Raw genomic sequence first — 17,098 nt, 5'->3', positions numbered from 1 at the left:
ATGGTTCTCGAGGCCACTTTTTTTTCTTACCCCCCTTTCATTGAAAACTGAATAAAGTAGCCTATGAATCAAACAGCGTTTGTGTAACAATTCTGCGTGTGAAAATGCACAAGCAAATCCCGCTGGTGTGACAAGCATTTCAAGCATGGAATCAGGTTTAACACATGTTAAAATTGGCCTTGTTCTTAGACATTATGACTATATTCTCCATGACCTAAAGTGATCCAGGATGGACACGAGACATGAAAACTGAGACTGACCCAGACAGAACAGGGAACACTGAGAAACCAGGTGCGAAAAGCACACACACATTATCTGGGTACTCAGAGACATTATTTGGCTTATGACGAAGAAACTACTCATATCCAATCATATTTGATCAATAAGGGATCCAACGTGTGAAACAATGAGACATATAAATACAAAATGTTACCGGAAATCGAGACTCTATCTGACGGATTCCTGCGAGAGTTCTGTCATACCCAGCGCTGAAATATTTCATTTGTTGCCAGAAATAAAGACTTAATTTTCACTTGAATTACTCCGGTCTGTTCTTGAGCTTTCAATTAAAGAACCGTATCTAACACACACACACCAATCATGCCGATAACGAGTTATCTATCTCGTTATTTCGAGAAAACAATAACAGCACCTCTCGTGCATCACTCGGTAACCATGGAGACGGCCTGGTCCCCTCAGCTGATCACTGTGAAGTTGAATATATCAGCAGGATCCCTTTAGGTGTAAACGCCTGTTGAGCTGCAGTCGAGCCAGCCGTCTGATATGAAAGTTATCTCTACAAGACAAACAAATTGCAATTTCAGCCTGAGTCTGTTCTTGGAAAGGCTTTAAGAACACCGATAAACTTTATCGAAAACCATCGGTAAATTAACTCGTTATCTCGAGAAAACGATCATTGTTTTCTCGCGATAACGACATAATTATCTTGTTTTCGCGAGAAAACCATCCAAAAAAGGTTTGGGCTTCCGTAGCTCTGGGCTTCCGTACAATACCAATGTTAAACTTAAACATTTCTTAGCTAGTTGCGATGCCAGCTGTTACTAGTTTGTGTGTTTATGTTAAATGATCACTATTCTCCGATAAAGGGACATACTAATCAATTTTTTTTTTTTGCTACCAACCATTATAACAGTTTCAGAGAAGTCAACTGCGGAAGTCAAAAGAAGACATTTAACAGCTGGCTCGAAGATGTCGCCTTTATTTGGCGGGAAGACAATGGATCACAAACACGGACCGAAGGTAAATGAGGTAAAGGTAAACGGTTTCTCAACTGTTCAAAGTGTGTCAGTCTGCTCTCAAATGTAAATCCATGGTAAAAGCAATCGGATGATCGGTTCTATCTTTAGTTTCAGGATCATGTCCTCGTCAGACCAAACTAAAGTCCGGTAATAGGGCTGGTGTAGAGCATCAGCTAGGAAAAGCTTTTTGCTTGATCATGTCTGTATGGAAGCTGCTAGCATCTTTGCCTGCAATTATTTATTTGATACTGTAATCTTTAGATCACAATGTCCTGTTATCTCTAGATAGCAAAGCTTGTTTTGTGTGGTTAAATGAATCTATCTGGTTCTCTCAAAAAAAAATCGGCCTTTTCTTATCTCAAGAACACAAAATGTAGTACCTGTCATCAAGAGAAAATGAGCTATGGTTTCTCAAGACATCAAAGTGATTATGGTGAGCTCTGTAATGAGTGGTTTCTATGTTAACACTTAATTTCATTGATCATAACTGCTGTCATGACAGGATCCAGATGACAGGATCTGTAACATCAAGTCAAGACATACAGGTGTTATTCTGTCTGCTGCGCTGGGTTTAGTAATATTTGCTCTTGAGGACAGACAGTGGCATCTATGGGCATAGAGAAGACTTTAACCAACTCTGCTACAGTTCAGCGATGTTTCTGTTTACAGCGATGGGAACATTTACTTTACTTACCCTGATTAACCAAAATGAATAAATCCATTATCTTGAGAAAACAAGCCCTGTTATCTTGAAGCAATGATAAAAAAAAAATCACCATGACAAAACAATCCTTGTTGTCCTGAGATAATGATGTGATCTTTACCCCCCCCACGGCCCGACAGTTGGATTAAGCGGGTATAGAAATTGGATGGATGGATGATAATGATGTTGATGATTATTATTATTAATAGCATTATTGTTATTATTACAATGGGACAAATTTAGCATTTACTCTTTAAGCTGCCCTTTAGGGGATTACTTAGAAATCCTCCTCTCGTACATATAAAGAGTGGTTGTTTTCATTATTTACATTCTGTTACATACAAGCAGCAAGGATCTGCTTTACTACTCATTGAAACTAGATGTCAATGAGTTTATGTTTGCAGTTTTTTTTATTTTTTTTTACATCTGTGGTTTCCATTTACTGTACCTCACATGTTTGGTCTTCATTAATACAAAATGGTCCAAAAAATGCTTAAAAAGTCTGAAATGTAACTTGTTTATACTTGTAGACGCCCTGCTTGTGCTCCAGCGGTTTGCACGTGTAAGCAGTAAAAATGCAGATCACAGACAGTCAATGATTAATGATTGAGTTAATGATTATAGCTGCTTACACTCACCGAACTTGACTAGGACTAAGAGATGAGGGTCTCAGAATTCCACTTACCTCATTTTTTCACACTGCTCCATCAAAGGCACAATTTGAACATGATTCATGTAAAAACCTTTCTAATCTAATGTAAGTATGAATGATTGAGAACCAAGTATAATAACTTGTGTGTTACTGCTTTTCAGTGTTATCAAATATGAACTAAAATTGTATCTTTTTTTTTTCTTTCAGGATGATTTTGTCAGAGTTAGGAGAAAGGATTTAGAGAAATTAACCACAGAAGTAATGCAGCTCAGGGAGTTCCTGCCCAGAGTTTTGAATGGGAACCTGACTGAAATGCTGCACAAAGCGCAAAGAGCAGAAACAAGTATGCTACCATTTGTCCATTTTTAACTTGATAAAAATGTATGAACTATTTTATAGATTTGCAACGAAGTCATTTTGAGAAAAAGTACACCCTCTTTCAGTTCTAAGCTTTTTCAGGTCAGTATTTGACAAAAAAAATCAGCAGGTACCTACCTATGTAGGACCAGATGCAGTCAGGTACAGCTAATGAAATGAATCGGATTAATGCGCAGCAAGTGTGAGCGCTTCTATAAAAAGCAGAGGATGTGATAGATAGCATGTCTGAAACATTCAGCTGTGTTAGCACAATGTGAAGGAGAAAAGACATCAATAATGATCTTAGACAAGCTGTCCATTAGTCTGGGAAGGGTTATGAGACAATTTCCAAACAATCTAGCATATAAGAAAAGAGTATTCACAAGTGTAAAACATTACGTTTTACAGTCTTCTTAGGAGTGGATATCCCTGCAATTTCACCCCAATTTTAGAGCATGTAATGCTCAAGAGGAATCGAAAAAAGAACCCAAGAGCTACGTCTCCGACTCTGCAGACCTCAGTTAGCATGTTAAAAGCTAATGTTTATGGCATTAAAGTGAGAAAAAGATTCCTTTTTTGGCAGGGTTGCAGGAGAAAAGCTCCCTATCTTTAAAAAGAACATGGCAGGTTAGTTCGGGTTTAAAAAGTTGCATCTAAACGAACCACAAGTCCTCTGGAACAATGGGACCTCATTCACCAATATCTTCTTAAGAATTGTCTTAGATTCTTTCTTAAGTTGTTCTTGAGAAATTTCTACGTCATATTCATGAACATGTTCTACTTAGGCGATGGAATTGTTCGTATCTTTGCTCTTAGACTGATAAATGCCAATCTCTTCGTAAATTGAAAGGATGTGCCAGCTGTCTCTAATTTGCGTTGGGCATTGATGAAGGTAGTCCGGCTAGTTGGCTGGGGCCACAAAAGTAAAGCGTTTTGCTTTTCAAAACAATATGCGTTCAAAAGAGTAATACATTTGCATCACAAAATCGTTCTCCAGGAAAAAGTCAGACCTCACAATCGCTTGGTGCTATTTTTCTCCCTTCGTATCAATGCGTGCTGTGTAAACTGTGCAGACCGAGCAGTAAACACTGTGAAACAGGCGCGGCTATCGGCAAGTGGCAGAACGCAGTGAGAACGATTTTGTGATGCAAATGTATTACTCTTTTGAACGCATATTGTTTTGAGAAGCAAAACGCTTTATTTTTTAAACCCCAGCCAACTAGCCGGACTACCTTCGTCAACACCAAAACGAGGCTGGAACTCTGCTCACAGGACGCAGCGGGGGGTAAGAAGATGTTCATAAATGATATTGCTAATATGGGATGTCATACAGCTTCATGTCAAAAGAGTCGAACTATCCCTTTAAAATACTTCTACAAGCTTATCAATCATTGGGTGTAAGGCAAGGCAATTTTATTTATAGATCACAATTCGTACACAAGGTAATTCAAAGTGCTTTACAGCTACATAAAATCACAAGAAGGCAATAAAATCATTAAAAAGAAATAAAAAAAAATATGCACAGCTAAATAGAACTGTTTTCAGCCTGGATTTAAACATTGTCAGAGCTGAGGCCTGTCTCACATCTTCTGGAAGACTGTTCCAGACTTTAGGAGCATCAAACTGAAACGCAGCCTCACCTTGTTTAGTCCTAACTCTGGGCACCAGCAGGAGACCCCTCCCTGAGGTTCTCAGAGCCCGAGTTGGTTCATATGGCTCTAACATGTCAGAGATGTACTTTGGTGCTTGACCGTGAAGAGACTTGTACACAAGCAGAGCTGTTTTAAAGTCTATTCTCTGAGCGACAGGAAGCCAGTGGAGACCTGAGCACTGGACTAATATGGTCGTATTTCCTGGTTCTAGTCAGGACTCGAGCAGCAGCGTTCTGGATGTACTGCAGCTGTCTTACAGCCCGTTTAGAGCCCAGTGAGCAGGCCGTTACAGCAGTCTAACCTGCTGGAGACAAACGCATGGATCAGTCTCTCTAAGTCTGGTTTAGACACTATTCCTTTGATTCTGGCAATGTTTTTTAGATGGTAAAAAGCTGCTGATGTTACTGATTTAATGTGGCTGTTAAAGTTCAGGTCTGAATTTTTTTAATTAACCCTACACATAAAACATTAGAATAAAGATGGTGCACTTTCTTTTATGTTTCACTTTTTGTCATTTTGTTTTTGTGTGCTATTCTGCTGCCCTACAGTGACACCCAGTGGTTTTACAAGGGTCCATATTAAACTTGTAACCTTTTGATAGTTTAATGCTTTATGTTTATAATTCTCTTTTATGAACCTGCATAATATCTTTCAAAATGATACAATTCATAATATGAAAAAATGAAAAATGAAATTATTAGTAGTGTTTGCCCCCTTTGTGAAGAAGCCCTAAAGAAGAGTAAGTCATATAGTTAGTTCAGTCCACTCGTGTGCAATCCAGGCATCAGACTTTTCTGTACATGCACTTGCTGTGAAGGGCCCCAGATTCTGCAACATTATTAAGCAAAGGGTCCCAGTGAAAACCAAATAGTATTCAATACAGCTCAGGGCCAAACTTGTAAACGTGTAAACTTCTATTTGTGTGTAGAAAAGGACCACCTTGTACAGGAACAGGAGCAGTTGCGACAGGAGGGTTTGCATCTTCAATCCCGACTGGATGCAGTTCAGACCGAGTGTCAGAAAGAGAGAGAGGTGAAAAGGGGGCACTGCGCATTGTATGAGATCTTTTGAAATAAACTCATTCCTATACACAATATTAGTCGTTAGGTTTTGACATTTTGTTCCAACCAAGAAAACTGTATGTCACTGATCCTTTACAGATATTCAGTTAGCATTTGAACACTGTGATATATACATAACAACAGCATGAAAAATGTCACCTTATCCAGAAAGCTTATTGTCTTAGACTCCATTACCACTTGTGTGTTTTTAGGAGAAGCTGCTGTTACGTGAGCAGCTCTGGCGGAGTGGGACAGAGCTGCAGCAACAGGCAGACTTCTGCTCCGGTTTGGGATCAGCTGCTTGCAGTTTGCTGTGGAGCTGCTCTGCCAGGGAGGACACTGTCACACTCTGGCTAACTGATGTGAGTCATTTCTGTTTTCCATTATAAGTCTGTCAGTGTGTCCACATGTATGTGTCATACTAATTTCCATGACAACCAGACTAAACTCTGGATTTGTTTATTGATATTCAACTGTGACATGTGGGGCAGCTGTGGCTCAGTTGGTGGATTGGTAATCCTCTAGTTCAGGGGTCATCAACGACTTATCTAAGGGCCAGGAAATTTTTCAGCAGACACTGTGAGGGCCAGATGCTGTCGTAAAATAAAATAAAAATAAAAATCATGTCCTAATTATATAATATATTATTTTTCCTTCCAAAAAATATTTTATATTTTTTTTGCCTTTGTCAGTGTAAAAGGATTCATATTATCTGTACTGCAGCATGCCACTAGAGGGCGATATTTTACGGTTAATATTTGTGAGTCGGTCAAGCTTTCCATCACTGTCACATGCCGTGTCGTTGTACTGTCAACAGAAAGGCCTTCTGAATATATTTTAAGCACGAAAAATGGCACTCTTGAAGAATCTTAAGAGGATAGTTGATGCAGAAAACCGCAGCTTTAATGAGGAATGGACTGATAAGTATGTATTCATTGTGCCAACCTTTAGAAATGCTGTACCTGTGTGCCTCACTGCTGTTGCTAAAGAATACAATCTGAGGCGTCACCACAACACAAAGCATGCAAGCTTCAAGGAATCGTATCCTGAACAGTCAGAGGCCCGTCAGAGAAAAATTGCTGCATTGAAATCTCAATAATCAAAATCAAATCTAATCAAATTTATTTGTACAGCACATTTCATGTACAAAACAATCAAAGTGCTTTACATAAAATAAAAGCATTGCAGCAGGGAGTGGAAGAAGCATTAAAAATACATAAAAGAATATAAAGAGAAACAAATAAAATCATTTAAATTAATTTAAAAACAAGCAACAGTCCAGATAAGTTCAAAGATATCGTGCAGATTTCATGCATAGACACATGAGAACAGAAATGTCTTTAACCTGGATTTAAAAATGTCTCCATTTGGTGAAAGTTTAATCTCCACTGGCAGTTTGTTCCACTTGTTTGCAGCATAACAGCTAAATGCTGCTTCTCCATGTTTAGTCTGGACTCTGGACTGGACCGGCTGACCTGAGTCCTTGGATCTAAGAGCTCTGCTAGGTTTATATTCTCTGAACATATCACAGATGTATTTTGGGCCTAAACCGTGCTGGGATTTGTAAACCATCAGCAGGCTTTTAAAATCTATTCTGTGACTGACTGGAAGCCAGAGTAAAGATTTTAAAGCTGCTGTGATGTGTTCAGATCTCTTAGTCCGGGTTAAAACTCCAGCAGCAGCGTTCTGGATGAGCTGCAGATGTTTAATGCTCTTTTTGGGAAGTCCAGTTAAAAGAGCGTTACAGTGATGGAGTCTGCTGGAGATGAATGCATGGATGAGTCTTTGGAGGACTGCTGGCGCAAAAGCCTGACAGCTGTCAAGCCCAATGTTAAAAAGATAGTGTCTGAGGGCAAATGTAACTTCTCCCATTGACCAAACATGAGTATATCTGTCTTAGGATTTTCTTGGTTTTATCTTATTTGTATTTATTTTTTGGATCATAGGCTACTTTAATTTGATGTAAAAAGCAACACCTGATACCTGAGGTCTGTCGCTTTTATTTGTCATTAGTATTTAACTGCTTTTCGGCACAACTTGCACTTACCATGCACCTCTGTGTTATGTTGATGGCCGTTATCGAGATAGCGCACATCCGAATAATTGTGTGTGGGGTGAAGCCCAAGCAAGGACATTTGGGGGAAAAAAACGACTCCAGATGAACAATAAAAGAAATGTTAAATGTGAGCAACGAGTTTATTGTCATTTTTAATGAAGGAGGGCTGTGGCACAAACTACTCCTGAGAGAGCGTTTGTTTCATCAGATTTTTTTAAAGAAAAAAATATATATATACAGAATACTTTTTGTATAACATACTGTGATATTCTGGGGGATGGATGGAAAGGCCGCCAGTTGACGTTCGTTGTTCTAGTTACATTCTCAGCCCCTCAATGTGACAAGTTGACCTTTGGCAAGACAGTGAAGCCCATATTATCCACATATGTTGCAGTTTGTGTCATGTGTAACGAGTGACTGGTGGAGTTGTAGAGTCAAAATGTCTCTATATATGTTTGCATTATCTTTCTTTGAATGTGAACAAATCCAATTATATACTTTTCAGAAACAAAAATAAAACTTTTCCTAAGCAGGACTTAAAGCTGCAAATTAATAACCTGGAAATTAAACAAGTCTCATGTATGAAATTTCTTGGGATATTAGTCGATGAAAGATTGTCCTGGAGAAACCATAATGAGTATGTATGCAAAAAAATGATGAAGTCTTATGGTATTCTCAGAAGAGTCGCTCCCTTCGTTAATCAATCCTGTCTCATGACGTTATATTACAGTTTAATTTATCCATATTTAACATATTGCAATATTGCTTGGGGTGCCTCATATTCTTCTTACCTTAACCAGATACTCCTAATTCAGAAAAAGATTCTTAAGAATGATTTCAAACTCTACAAACCGGGCGCCATCTGCACCTTTATTCAGTAAATTCAGACTCTTGTCAATTTTTTCTATTAATATGCTTCAAACATCTCTGTTTATGTTTAATTTCATTCATTGTAAACAAGACATTCCAGGCACTTTTCATACGTTCTTCTTGTTATCGTCAGATATTCCCTCATATTCAGAAAGAGGTCAGAACAATTTTCTTTTACCTCTTTGCAGAACTTCCAGACATAAATGTTTTATCAAGTTCCATGGTCCCCAGCTCTGGAACTCCCTAGACAGAAGTCTCAAGCTTTTATCCTCCTACAAAATGTTTAAGTCTAGTTTGGTGAGGTATCTACTGTCCAGGCAAAATTTCAATTGAAAGGAAATTGTGATTTTGTTCTCTCTCTGTATTTTTCCTTGTCTCCTCCTCTTTTCTGCCTTTTCTTTTCTTTTCTTGGTTGATTTAATTTAGTCTTTTGTATTGGGGGGGGGGGTTATATAAGCCCTTGGGCTTCCTTTCCTCTCCTGCACATTCTTTTGGCCTTTGTATTAATAAATGTATTTTATTGTTTAATCATTGTGCATATTTAAATAAATAAAAATAAAAATCTGTGTGTGTGTGTGTGCTGATTGTGCAGGGGAAGCTGCAGTCCTTCCTGACTGTTGCTGCTCAGACACTGGAGAGCTTTGTCAAGTCACTGGATGAGGAGATGAAAATTCAAACTGAGGACCACAACTCCCATGAACACCAGTTTGTGTTGGCTCTGGTTGGGACTTTTACAAGTGAGTTCACTGCATCGGCTGGTTTGCACATTGATGTATTCACTCTCGCTACTTGTTTTCCACATGTTTCTATGTGCCTCTCATAGTTCTACTCTCCACTTCTAAAGTTACCTCGGATACCATTTCAATGGGCAAATTCTCTCTTCAGGTTCTTACACCACCAGCACTGTAGTTGCAGCCTCAGACATATTTAGAAGAAATGTCTCTCTTTTTTTTTTTTTTTATACAACGGATTCTTGTGTGGAATCGGCTAAAAGAGGATTGTTTCTTGAGCTGATGGAAAACCAGAGCAGAAAACTGCAGTCATGACATTGTGACCATATCTTAAAGCTGCAGTCTGCAACTCTTTTTCAAGAATAATGCCTGGAACTGTCCGGGGATTCTGAAAGTAGTACATTAAATACCCCAATACAAAAAAAAAAGAGTTCTCTAGGTCCCCTATATGTCCCGCTAGGTCCCTCCAAAGCCAGCAGGTTTTTTTACAAAATTGCAGACCGGACCGGTAAAAGGTAACCAATCAGGTTACGAGCTGGGCTCTGCTGCCTGTCAATCACCGATTGTGCACGCGCGATACAAGGTAGGCTCGTCCCCACGCTTATTTATCTACACTATTGAACTTCATTACGGGCTAGTCTACTTACTGTGTCTTCCATGATCGCAAATGACAGGTGAGTTGATGAATGAGGAGTCGTGTAGGCGCATCTGGCGTGCACGTCTACGTGCACGAGTTCTCATGTGTTTTGAAGGGGCGGGACAGGAAGTTGAATAACTTTTTATTTTTCGGTTAAAAAATAAGCATTTCTTGCATTTTGCGACTACGGAGGTCACCGTTTTCAACTTCAAGCGTTCTGATAGATCATGTAAACTCTTAAAATGCCAAAAAGTAGGACTTTACGTATGACCACAACAAATCTTGCAGACTGCAGCTTTAAGTTTAAATGTAATGATACCTGTAAATCACTGATGTTAGATGGAAATTGCTTGACTGCAGCTAACGCCTCCGTATTTTCTACCAATCAGACATAGCAGCAGTAACTTGTGGGCGGGACTTCCTGTCTAGTTCAGGCCACGTCTTGCTGGACACTTTGATAAAACTTCTGGACCTGATGAAGCCTGGCATCTTCCCCAAACTGAAAGTGTATGTGGCACTGTGTCAAAACGCCTCCTGTAGACTCGGATGTTTTCCATCTCATTAGTAAATGAGATTATCTCATTAGAGAAAATTGTGATTTGCACTAACAAATTATTTTAGTATGAAAGCTAATTTAGACTACAACAGATTGTATAAAGTTGCACTCTGATCATAAATTCATAATGGATCTTGGCCCTATACATTATTCACTTGCATCGCGAACATTTTCTTGTTGTGTGTCAATGACAAGATCGGTTAATACAAAGGTAAAACGTGTGGGTTTTTCAAAGACAGATTTCTTTTTTTTTTAATTGTAGTTAGTTAGGTTGTTGTGTGGTAGGGATTCAGGATAGTTACTTTGCTTAAAAGATGCTCTGCTAAAGATCTGTTTCTTTATGTATGGAAAGTAGGAATAAAGACAGTAACCATTAACTCTTAGTGTTCATCTAGCATGTTGAAGTTGTTTGACCTTGCTGAAAAAATCTTGGTGTCAGTGCTGTATATTCTCGCTGTATTGCCTAAACAATATTTGTCTTCTGCTGCAGGTTAATGCTGATGGCCCTATATAATGTGAGTATCAGTGTTAAAGGACTGAAGTACATTACTGCGAACAAAGGACTTATGGCTCTCATTTGGACCCTTCTGGGTGGTAAGTTGACTTTTGAAAACACAACAGTCTCAGTCAGAGCAGCTAAGCCCAGCAAATGCCAGAACATCTGAATAATAATGGCGTGTTCCATTTCAAAGATCTAACCTCCTCAGAATTCAGATATCCATCTTAGAACTTTGGTGAAACCACGTCCTCTCTTACGCCAAAATCTGACTTGGACATGCTCCCAGTGAAAAGTGGAAAAAGCTCTTGTAATTTACTGTAATATGATACACTTACGATTTCAAGAACAAAACAGTAGCCTCTATTTTTTCCTATTCATAAACCCCTCATTGGCAGTGGCTATTTTTTCATATCCACACTGGCATTTTATCTGAAAGCACGTATTGAGTTGGCTCTGTTTAGTTCAGTTGATGTTTGGACACAAGAGATCATGTCTCTTCTTAGCTTAGGGGCACTTAATGGGCATAGATAGATAGATAAATACTTTATTCATCCTAATTTGGGAAATTATTGTGTTGCAACAGCGTACAGTATAAAAGACATGTAAACAATTAAAGGAAAAACAAGCAAATAGAATAGAATAAAAATAGAGAATAATAATCTACAGTATAGAATAAACATCAGAGAAATAAACATTAGCTTATATACAAATCTACAGTATGAAGAATAGGGTAAATAATAATAATAGTAATAATAATAAACATCAGTAAACTAAATAAAAACTAAATAAAAACAGATTTGTACATTTAACAATAAAGGTAAAAATAAATTTAACTGAGCAGATTGATCCAATAAGAAATATAGGGTATATGGATAATTTACATTATATTGTACTATGATGATACTACTATGCAGTGTTGCAACATAGGATTAACAGGTGCAGTCCTTCTCTAAAACTAGCAGCCAGTACATGCTTCACCCTGACTGGACATCCAAACAACACAGGAGAGATGACTTATTCATCTCACTTGACCGATTCAGTCTAATACCAACCAATGGAAAAGTGTAACTCAGCGTTTAGCCAGTTTGTGTAGTTATCCAGATTACTTTAACTGCACTTCTATGGGTCCCCAGCTACACATTTTCCAAGGTTGAAGTAGATCAAAATGAGCAGGTGATGAGGAAAGCAACGAAAATATGAAATTATTCTGTCATTGATTTGTAAGTTCATATATTTTTTTTCTGATCCAGTTAAACAAAAAATCAAACGACTCATTATCTAAGTGTTTGATCTACTTATCTGTCAGATGGACACTGGGAGGTGTGTCTCCACTGCCTGCGTCTCCTGCAATCAGTGTTATTGGAAGAGGATGTGCTTCTGCTACTGGGCTCCTCCCTGCTGGAACCAGACCTCCAGGCTCGTGTCAGCCAGCTCACGTCCAGTGTGCAGCCCGGGCTTAGAGTGACTGCTCAGCAGACCCTGGAGGACCTGCAGGCCCTCCAACAGGTGCCAACGTAAAAATATAATAAACCCTTGTAGGTCATTCATTGCAAAAGTCAAAGAAAATAAATTATTTTTTTAAAAATTAGTGTCTAAATATGTGCTTGACTAGATCTACATGCCGAAATGCTGTGATGCCAGATTGGGCTTTTCCTGTTGTGCTTTGGTGCAGTGACATGTTTCTGTTAGCTTTGCAGCTGCATGGGGGCCATCAATCATCATTTTCACTTTAACAAAACAAATGTCTTTGTTTATTGAATGGATGTTGGTTGCCTTGGCTAGTAAAATCAATCGGCAACATTGTTTGGGGTGTTGGACACAAGAGATCGTGCCTCTTTCTAGCTTAGGGCACCTAATGGGCCTGCCATGATACTGCTAGCTTGCAAGTATCAAGGCAGGTTAATTTGACAGAATAGAATTATTTGTACTCCTCACTATAGATTACAGAATCTATGAATATTATCAGTATGTGAGCCTGAAGGTTTCATGTCACCACAACTGGCTTTCAAACGAGTTATGATGTCATAAAATCCTGCATACAAATGTTGGTGCTGAAGTCAGATTTAATATGGATCCCTGACTCTCACCTTAATTTCTCAGAGGGGGGCCTCCCCGAGGGATTAATAAAGTTCTATTTATCTATCTATCTAAACACCTCCTTACAGCACAATAACATGAACAACGTGAAAAACATGCATCAATAACTTTTGACACTTTTATCTCTACAGGGCCAGTGATGTAAACAGAGCAGTGTCTCATGTGGATTCCGCCTCTTCAGTCCAGCCATCCACCTTTTGATGGCAGTTCTTTATGTCATGTTCCTGTGTTTGAGGTCCATCAATACTTTTTTAAGTACGGAGTTATTAAAACATCTTGTGAAACACTGAGAAGAAATGAAGATGTCATTGTTGTGGATTCTTCATGCAGCTGATCTGTGAAAGTGTCATCTTACGTTTATATGCCTTCGAAGCTTCCCAAACTGTCCCGTCTCTCAGTTGAGCAAATACTAGGTTTTCTAAAAAAAATCAACATAGACTTTAGCTATGCCAGCGAGCAGTTATAAGCTCACTACAATGGTATAAAAATCTTAGATTTGATTTTATTTACTTAGAATTAGATTTAATTGTTGAAGAATTAAGTTTGAGTTCCGATGCTATTTTCAGTTCATAGGTTTGTAGGATTAAAGCAGACCGTACGAAGTAAGTGGAACTTTAAATCTCAACACCCCAAATAAATATCATCTTGGGGAGAAAAGCATTTCCACACCAAGTGGGAGGACATTCACTGTTAAGACCAGGTGAAAAGAAATGGCACATTAGTTGGGAAAAAGAAACCACGTGATTCAGCTCGTTACTTGATGAGGAGTTCAGTACTTTTGTGGTGTGTGTGTGTTTTTATATAAAAATGTTTGATAGCTGATCTTTCTTCTTCTGAATTTTTTACTACGTTGAACTGAAATCTGTTGATTTAAAAAAAAATTAAAAAAAAAATAATTCAACAGAGGAATTGTGTTTTTGTAAACCTTTATTATATATATTTTTTTAAGTATGGAGTTCTCATGATCGGGTATACACTGAACATTGCCTACATTCTAGTACATGATATATGTAAGACAAAAGAGGAGAGGGTTCAAAGTAAGTATAGCAAAAGCAACCAGGGCCTCGGAGAACTTCACTGATGGAATATCTGGGACTAGACATATAAGACATGTACCTTCAAGCTTAACCCCAACCAAATGCACTCTCAGGGGGCTTGCTCTGAATTGTAACAACAATCAGCAGACTGAAGTATCTAGTCAGGTGAATGTCTTGTCCTTCACATCATTTTTTCCTTAGAAACTAATGGCACCCTCACTTAACTAGGCTCATTGGCTGATTTATACTCAAAACAATGATACTAATACTTCTGTATGAGTGTACTAAAAACTATAGAAAGTAAAGTGAGGAGGACACAGATATCCTCTCAGGGAAATAGAGAAGAAGAATGTTGTGGTTGTACATCCCAGAAGATGTAGGTTGTTTGGGGACTGAACCTCTTGAGTACCCCTTTTCACCCGCCACAACTCGGCCTCTAGGAGGATGCAGCAGCATTGGGCTTGTCGTCATAGGTGACAGGGATGCTGCGCTCACTGCGACCTGATTCGCTCCCCCCAGTGACCTTTGGCCCATTCAGAGTCAGCAGACCATCAGCTGACAGAGTGCAGGTGATTGCTGATTGGTCAACGCTGGGGAGGAGGCGGTAGCGGCGATGAAACTCACGAGAGATGTAGCCATGATCATCCTGGGAAAAGAACAAAATGTTGTTGCAATCATAGCCAGGGTCAGATTGGACCAAAAACAGTTATCTCCAAGCTGGAAAAGTTGTTATATGTATAGCCACAAATTCTTTTGGCAATGATGATGGTTCTGCAGTAGCACCAATACTTAACCAAAATGAAACAAGGTCACTTTGGAGGTTTTCAAATAGTATACGTTTCACAGCTGAACTGTAGTAAAAGAAAAAGTTCTGAATATGATGATATAATTAGGATCCTACAACAAGCCATCAAGCAAACTTAAGTTGAAACCGAAGTATCTTGTCAGATGATACTGAAGGATAGAGGACCTTCTAAACAAAGTGATGAGATGTAGTTTATTTTTCTAAGTGAGAATACAGTCATTTGACTACAAAATGCATGAGTTATTATATACTGTTTAATGATACTGGAAATGTTCCACCTCTCATAAGCAGTGTGGGAGCTGTCTTCATCATGTGTCAAAAGATCTGACCTATGAACTATTAATTTCAGATGTAGGTTTTTTTAGATATAGGCTGGTAGAAATGTCATGAACAGGTAAATCATTCTTTCCTTCTCTAAATGTCGTACTATTAATGGACCGAGGATAGAGTATGCTGTTTATTTCCCATTTTTCAAGCATTTGAGAGAAAAACTCAGTGTAACTGAGGATAGTTGGGCTGAACAAGAAGATATTGCACATTGTACCATAGCCAGCATTAATGTTACACTGAGTGACAAAGAAGAGGAGCAAAACCCGTCTTCTCACTCCAGCTATGTAAGCCCCCTCCCTTCCAAATTTTTTTGTTTTTGATCCGGTAACTAAGTATGCAACTGCTGATCTTGAAATAAATATTTCAGCATCAAATGGTATTAACATGCAGTCGAACAAAAACGTCCACATTTAGTGCTGCTCATTTTAACCACTTGAGATCTAACAAAAAAAGTCAATAAGTTAATAATTACATTTCCTAAACCAAGTTTTAAGCATCTTAAATTCATCTTTGTTTATATACATATCTGTGGTTGTTTTTTTTTTTCTATTCTAATCGACTCGTGTTAATCCTCTTATTGATCATAGAAACAGCGTGGCAATGGTTTCAACTGTCAGGACCACAGAAAACCTTTCAGTAAAATCTACAGTACCTGTCACACTTACACTATTCTATACTGTAAACATGGTGCGTGTGTACATGGAAAAGAAGAGGAACACTACCTGTCTTTCTCCATGCTTGCCCTGGATCTCCAAATAATCATCAGTCACCTTCACACTAAGCTCTTCAGGAGAGAAGTGCTTGACGTCCAGGTAGACAATGAACTTATCCCTGTCAGACCTCACCTGAGGGACACACAAGCATATAAAGGTTCCACTGTATCATACACCACATCTTCGGGTATAACTAATCCAGTTAATGTTTTTCATTTAATCACTTCAAATCGAGTGGAAATCAGTAGCAAGTTATGTTAAACTCAGTCTGACCAAATATCTGATCTGTTACAAACCTTAATGCAAAATGCTAAATTTAGTTAAACGAAAATCGTGTCAGAATCAAGTTGCTGGTACCTCAGAGATGCCAGAGCTGGAGGAATCCAAAAAGCTTCGGAACAGCGATTGTCTGTAATAGGGGCTGATGGTGGAAGCAGTGTAGGGGAAGAGGTCATAGTCAAACATTCCCTCTCCAAAAAACTGATCAAAGAGTCTGGCTGGGTAGACGGAGGCCATGGCACGTCTGAACCAGGGGTGTTGGATGGCAATATCCATAGTGAATAGAGACAGTTGGGTCTAGTTTTTGGTCTTGTTCAGGTCGGCGGATGAACCTGCTCAGCTCTGTGTCCAGAAGATCAGGAAATGGAGACGAAGCAAAAATGGGAGAACAGAGTGATGATGAAGAAAAAGTATTGAGAGAGGAATGTTTCCAGAGTGCTTTGGCCCCTGCTTTACAACAGCCTCCTCTTTATATACATGAGAGCTAGAAAGAGTGGCTTTAACCACGATCCCCCTGGAATGACATTATCTCATGGTGGGTTGGGCCCTGTCAGCAGAATCAGGGGATGACAGGGGGGAGCACCACAACGGCTAGACCCTGGTGTGACCCAGTGCCATCCACACACACCAGACACCCAGGTCTGCCAAAACAAACCCTGCAGGACAGAGAGGAGGGAGGAAGGGGGCATGACAGGGACAAAGAGGCTAGGAAACTAACTAAAGACAGAGGGATTTTACCTGCGTAATAATGCATGAAACATACAAATATATCTAATCTGTTGGTCAGTGACATAATATCGCTGT

General features: G+C 39.0%; 2 protein-coding genes across 2 annotated transcripts; one reads left to right on the top strand and one right to left on the bottom strand.

Annotated features, from left to right (window-relative positions):
* The first annotated feature begins 762 nt into the window (after positions 1–762).
* On the top strand, positions 763–14,058 carry hsf2bp (heat shock transcription factor 2 binding protein). Its single transcript, XM_075477102.1, has 9 exons — positions 763–1,269; positions 2,822–2,957; positions 5,552–5,655; positions 5,897–6,046; positions 9,203–9,347; positions 10,368–10,485; positions 11,025–11,128; positions 12,340–12,539; positions 13,262–14,058. Exons 1-9 carry the CDS (start codon positions 1,210–1,212, stop codon positions 13,268–13,270), a joined length of 1,026 nt encoding a protein of 341 aa, XP_075333217.1. The 5' UTR covers positions 763–1,209; the 3' UTR covers positions 13,271–14,058.
* Positions 14,059–14,603: 545 nt separating this feature from the next.
* On the bottom strand, positions 14,604–16,570 carry cryaa (crystallin, alpha A). Its single transcript, XM_075477101.1, has 3 exons — positions 16,373–16,570; positions 16,025–16,147; positions 14,604–14,813 (listed from the first exon to the last, which is right to left on the bottom strand). Exons 1-3 carry the CDS (start codon positions 16,568–16,570, stop codon positions 14,604–14,606), a joined length of 531 nt encoding a protein of 176 aa, XP_075333216.1.
* Positions 16,571–17,098: the final 528 nt, after the last annotated feature.

This window comes from Odontesthes bonariensis, chromosome 11 (assembly GCF_027942865.1).
Source record: "Odontesthes bonariensis isolate fOdoBon6 chromosome 11, fOdoBon6.hap1, whole genome shotgun sequence".
Classification (NCBI taxonomy): Eukaryota; Metazoa; Chordata; class Actinopteri; order Atheriniformes; family Atherinopsidae; genus Odontesthes; species Odontesthes bonariensis.
This window is presented reverse-complemented; position numbering and strand designations above follow the sequence as displayed.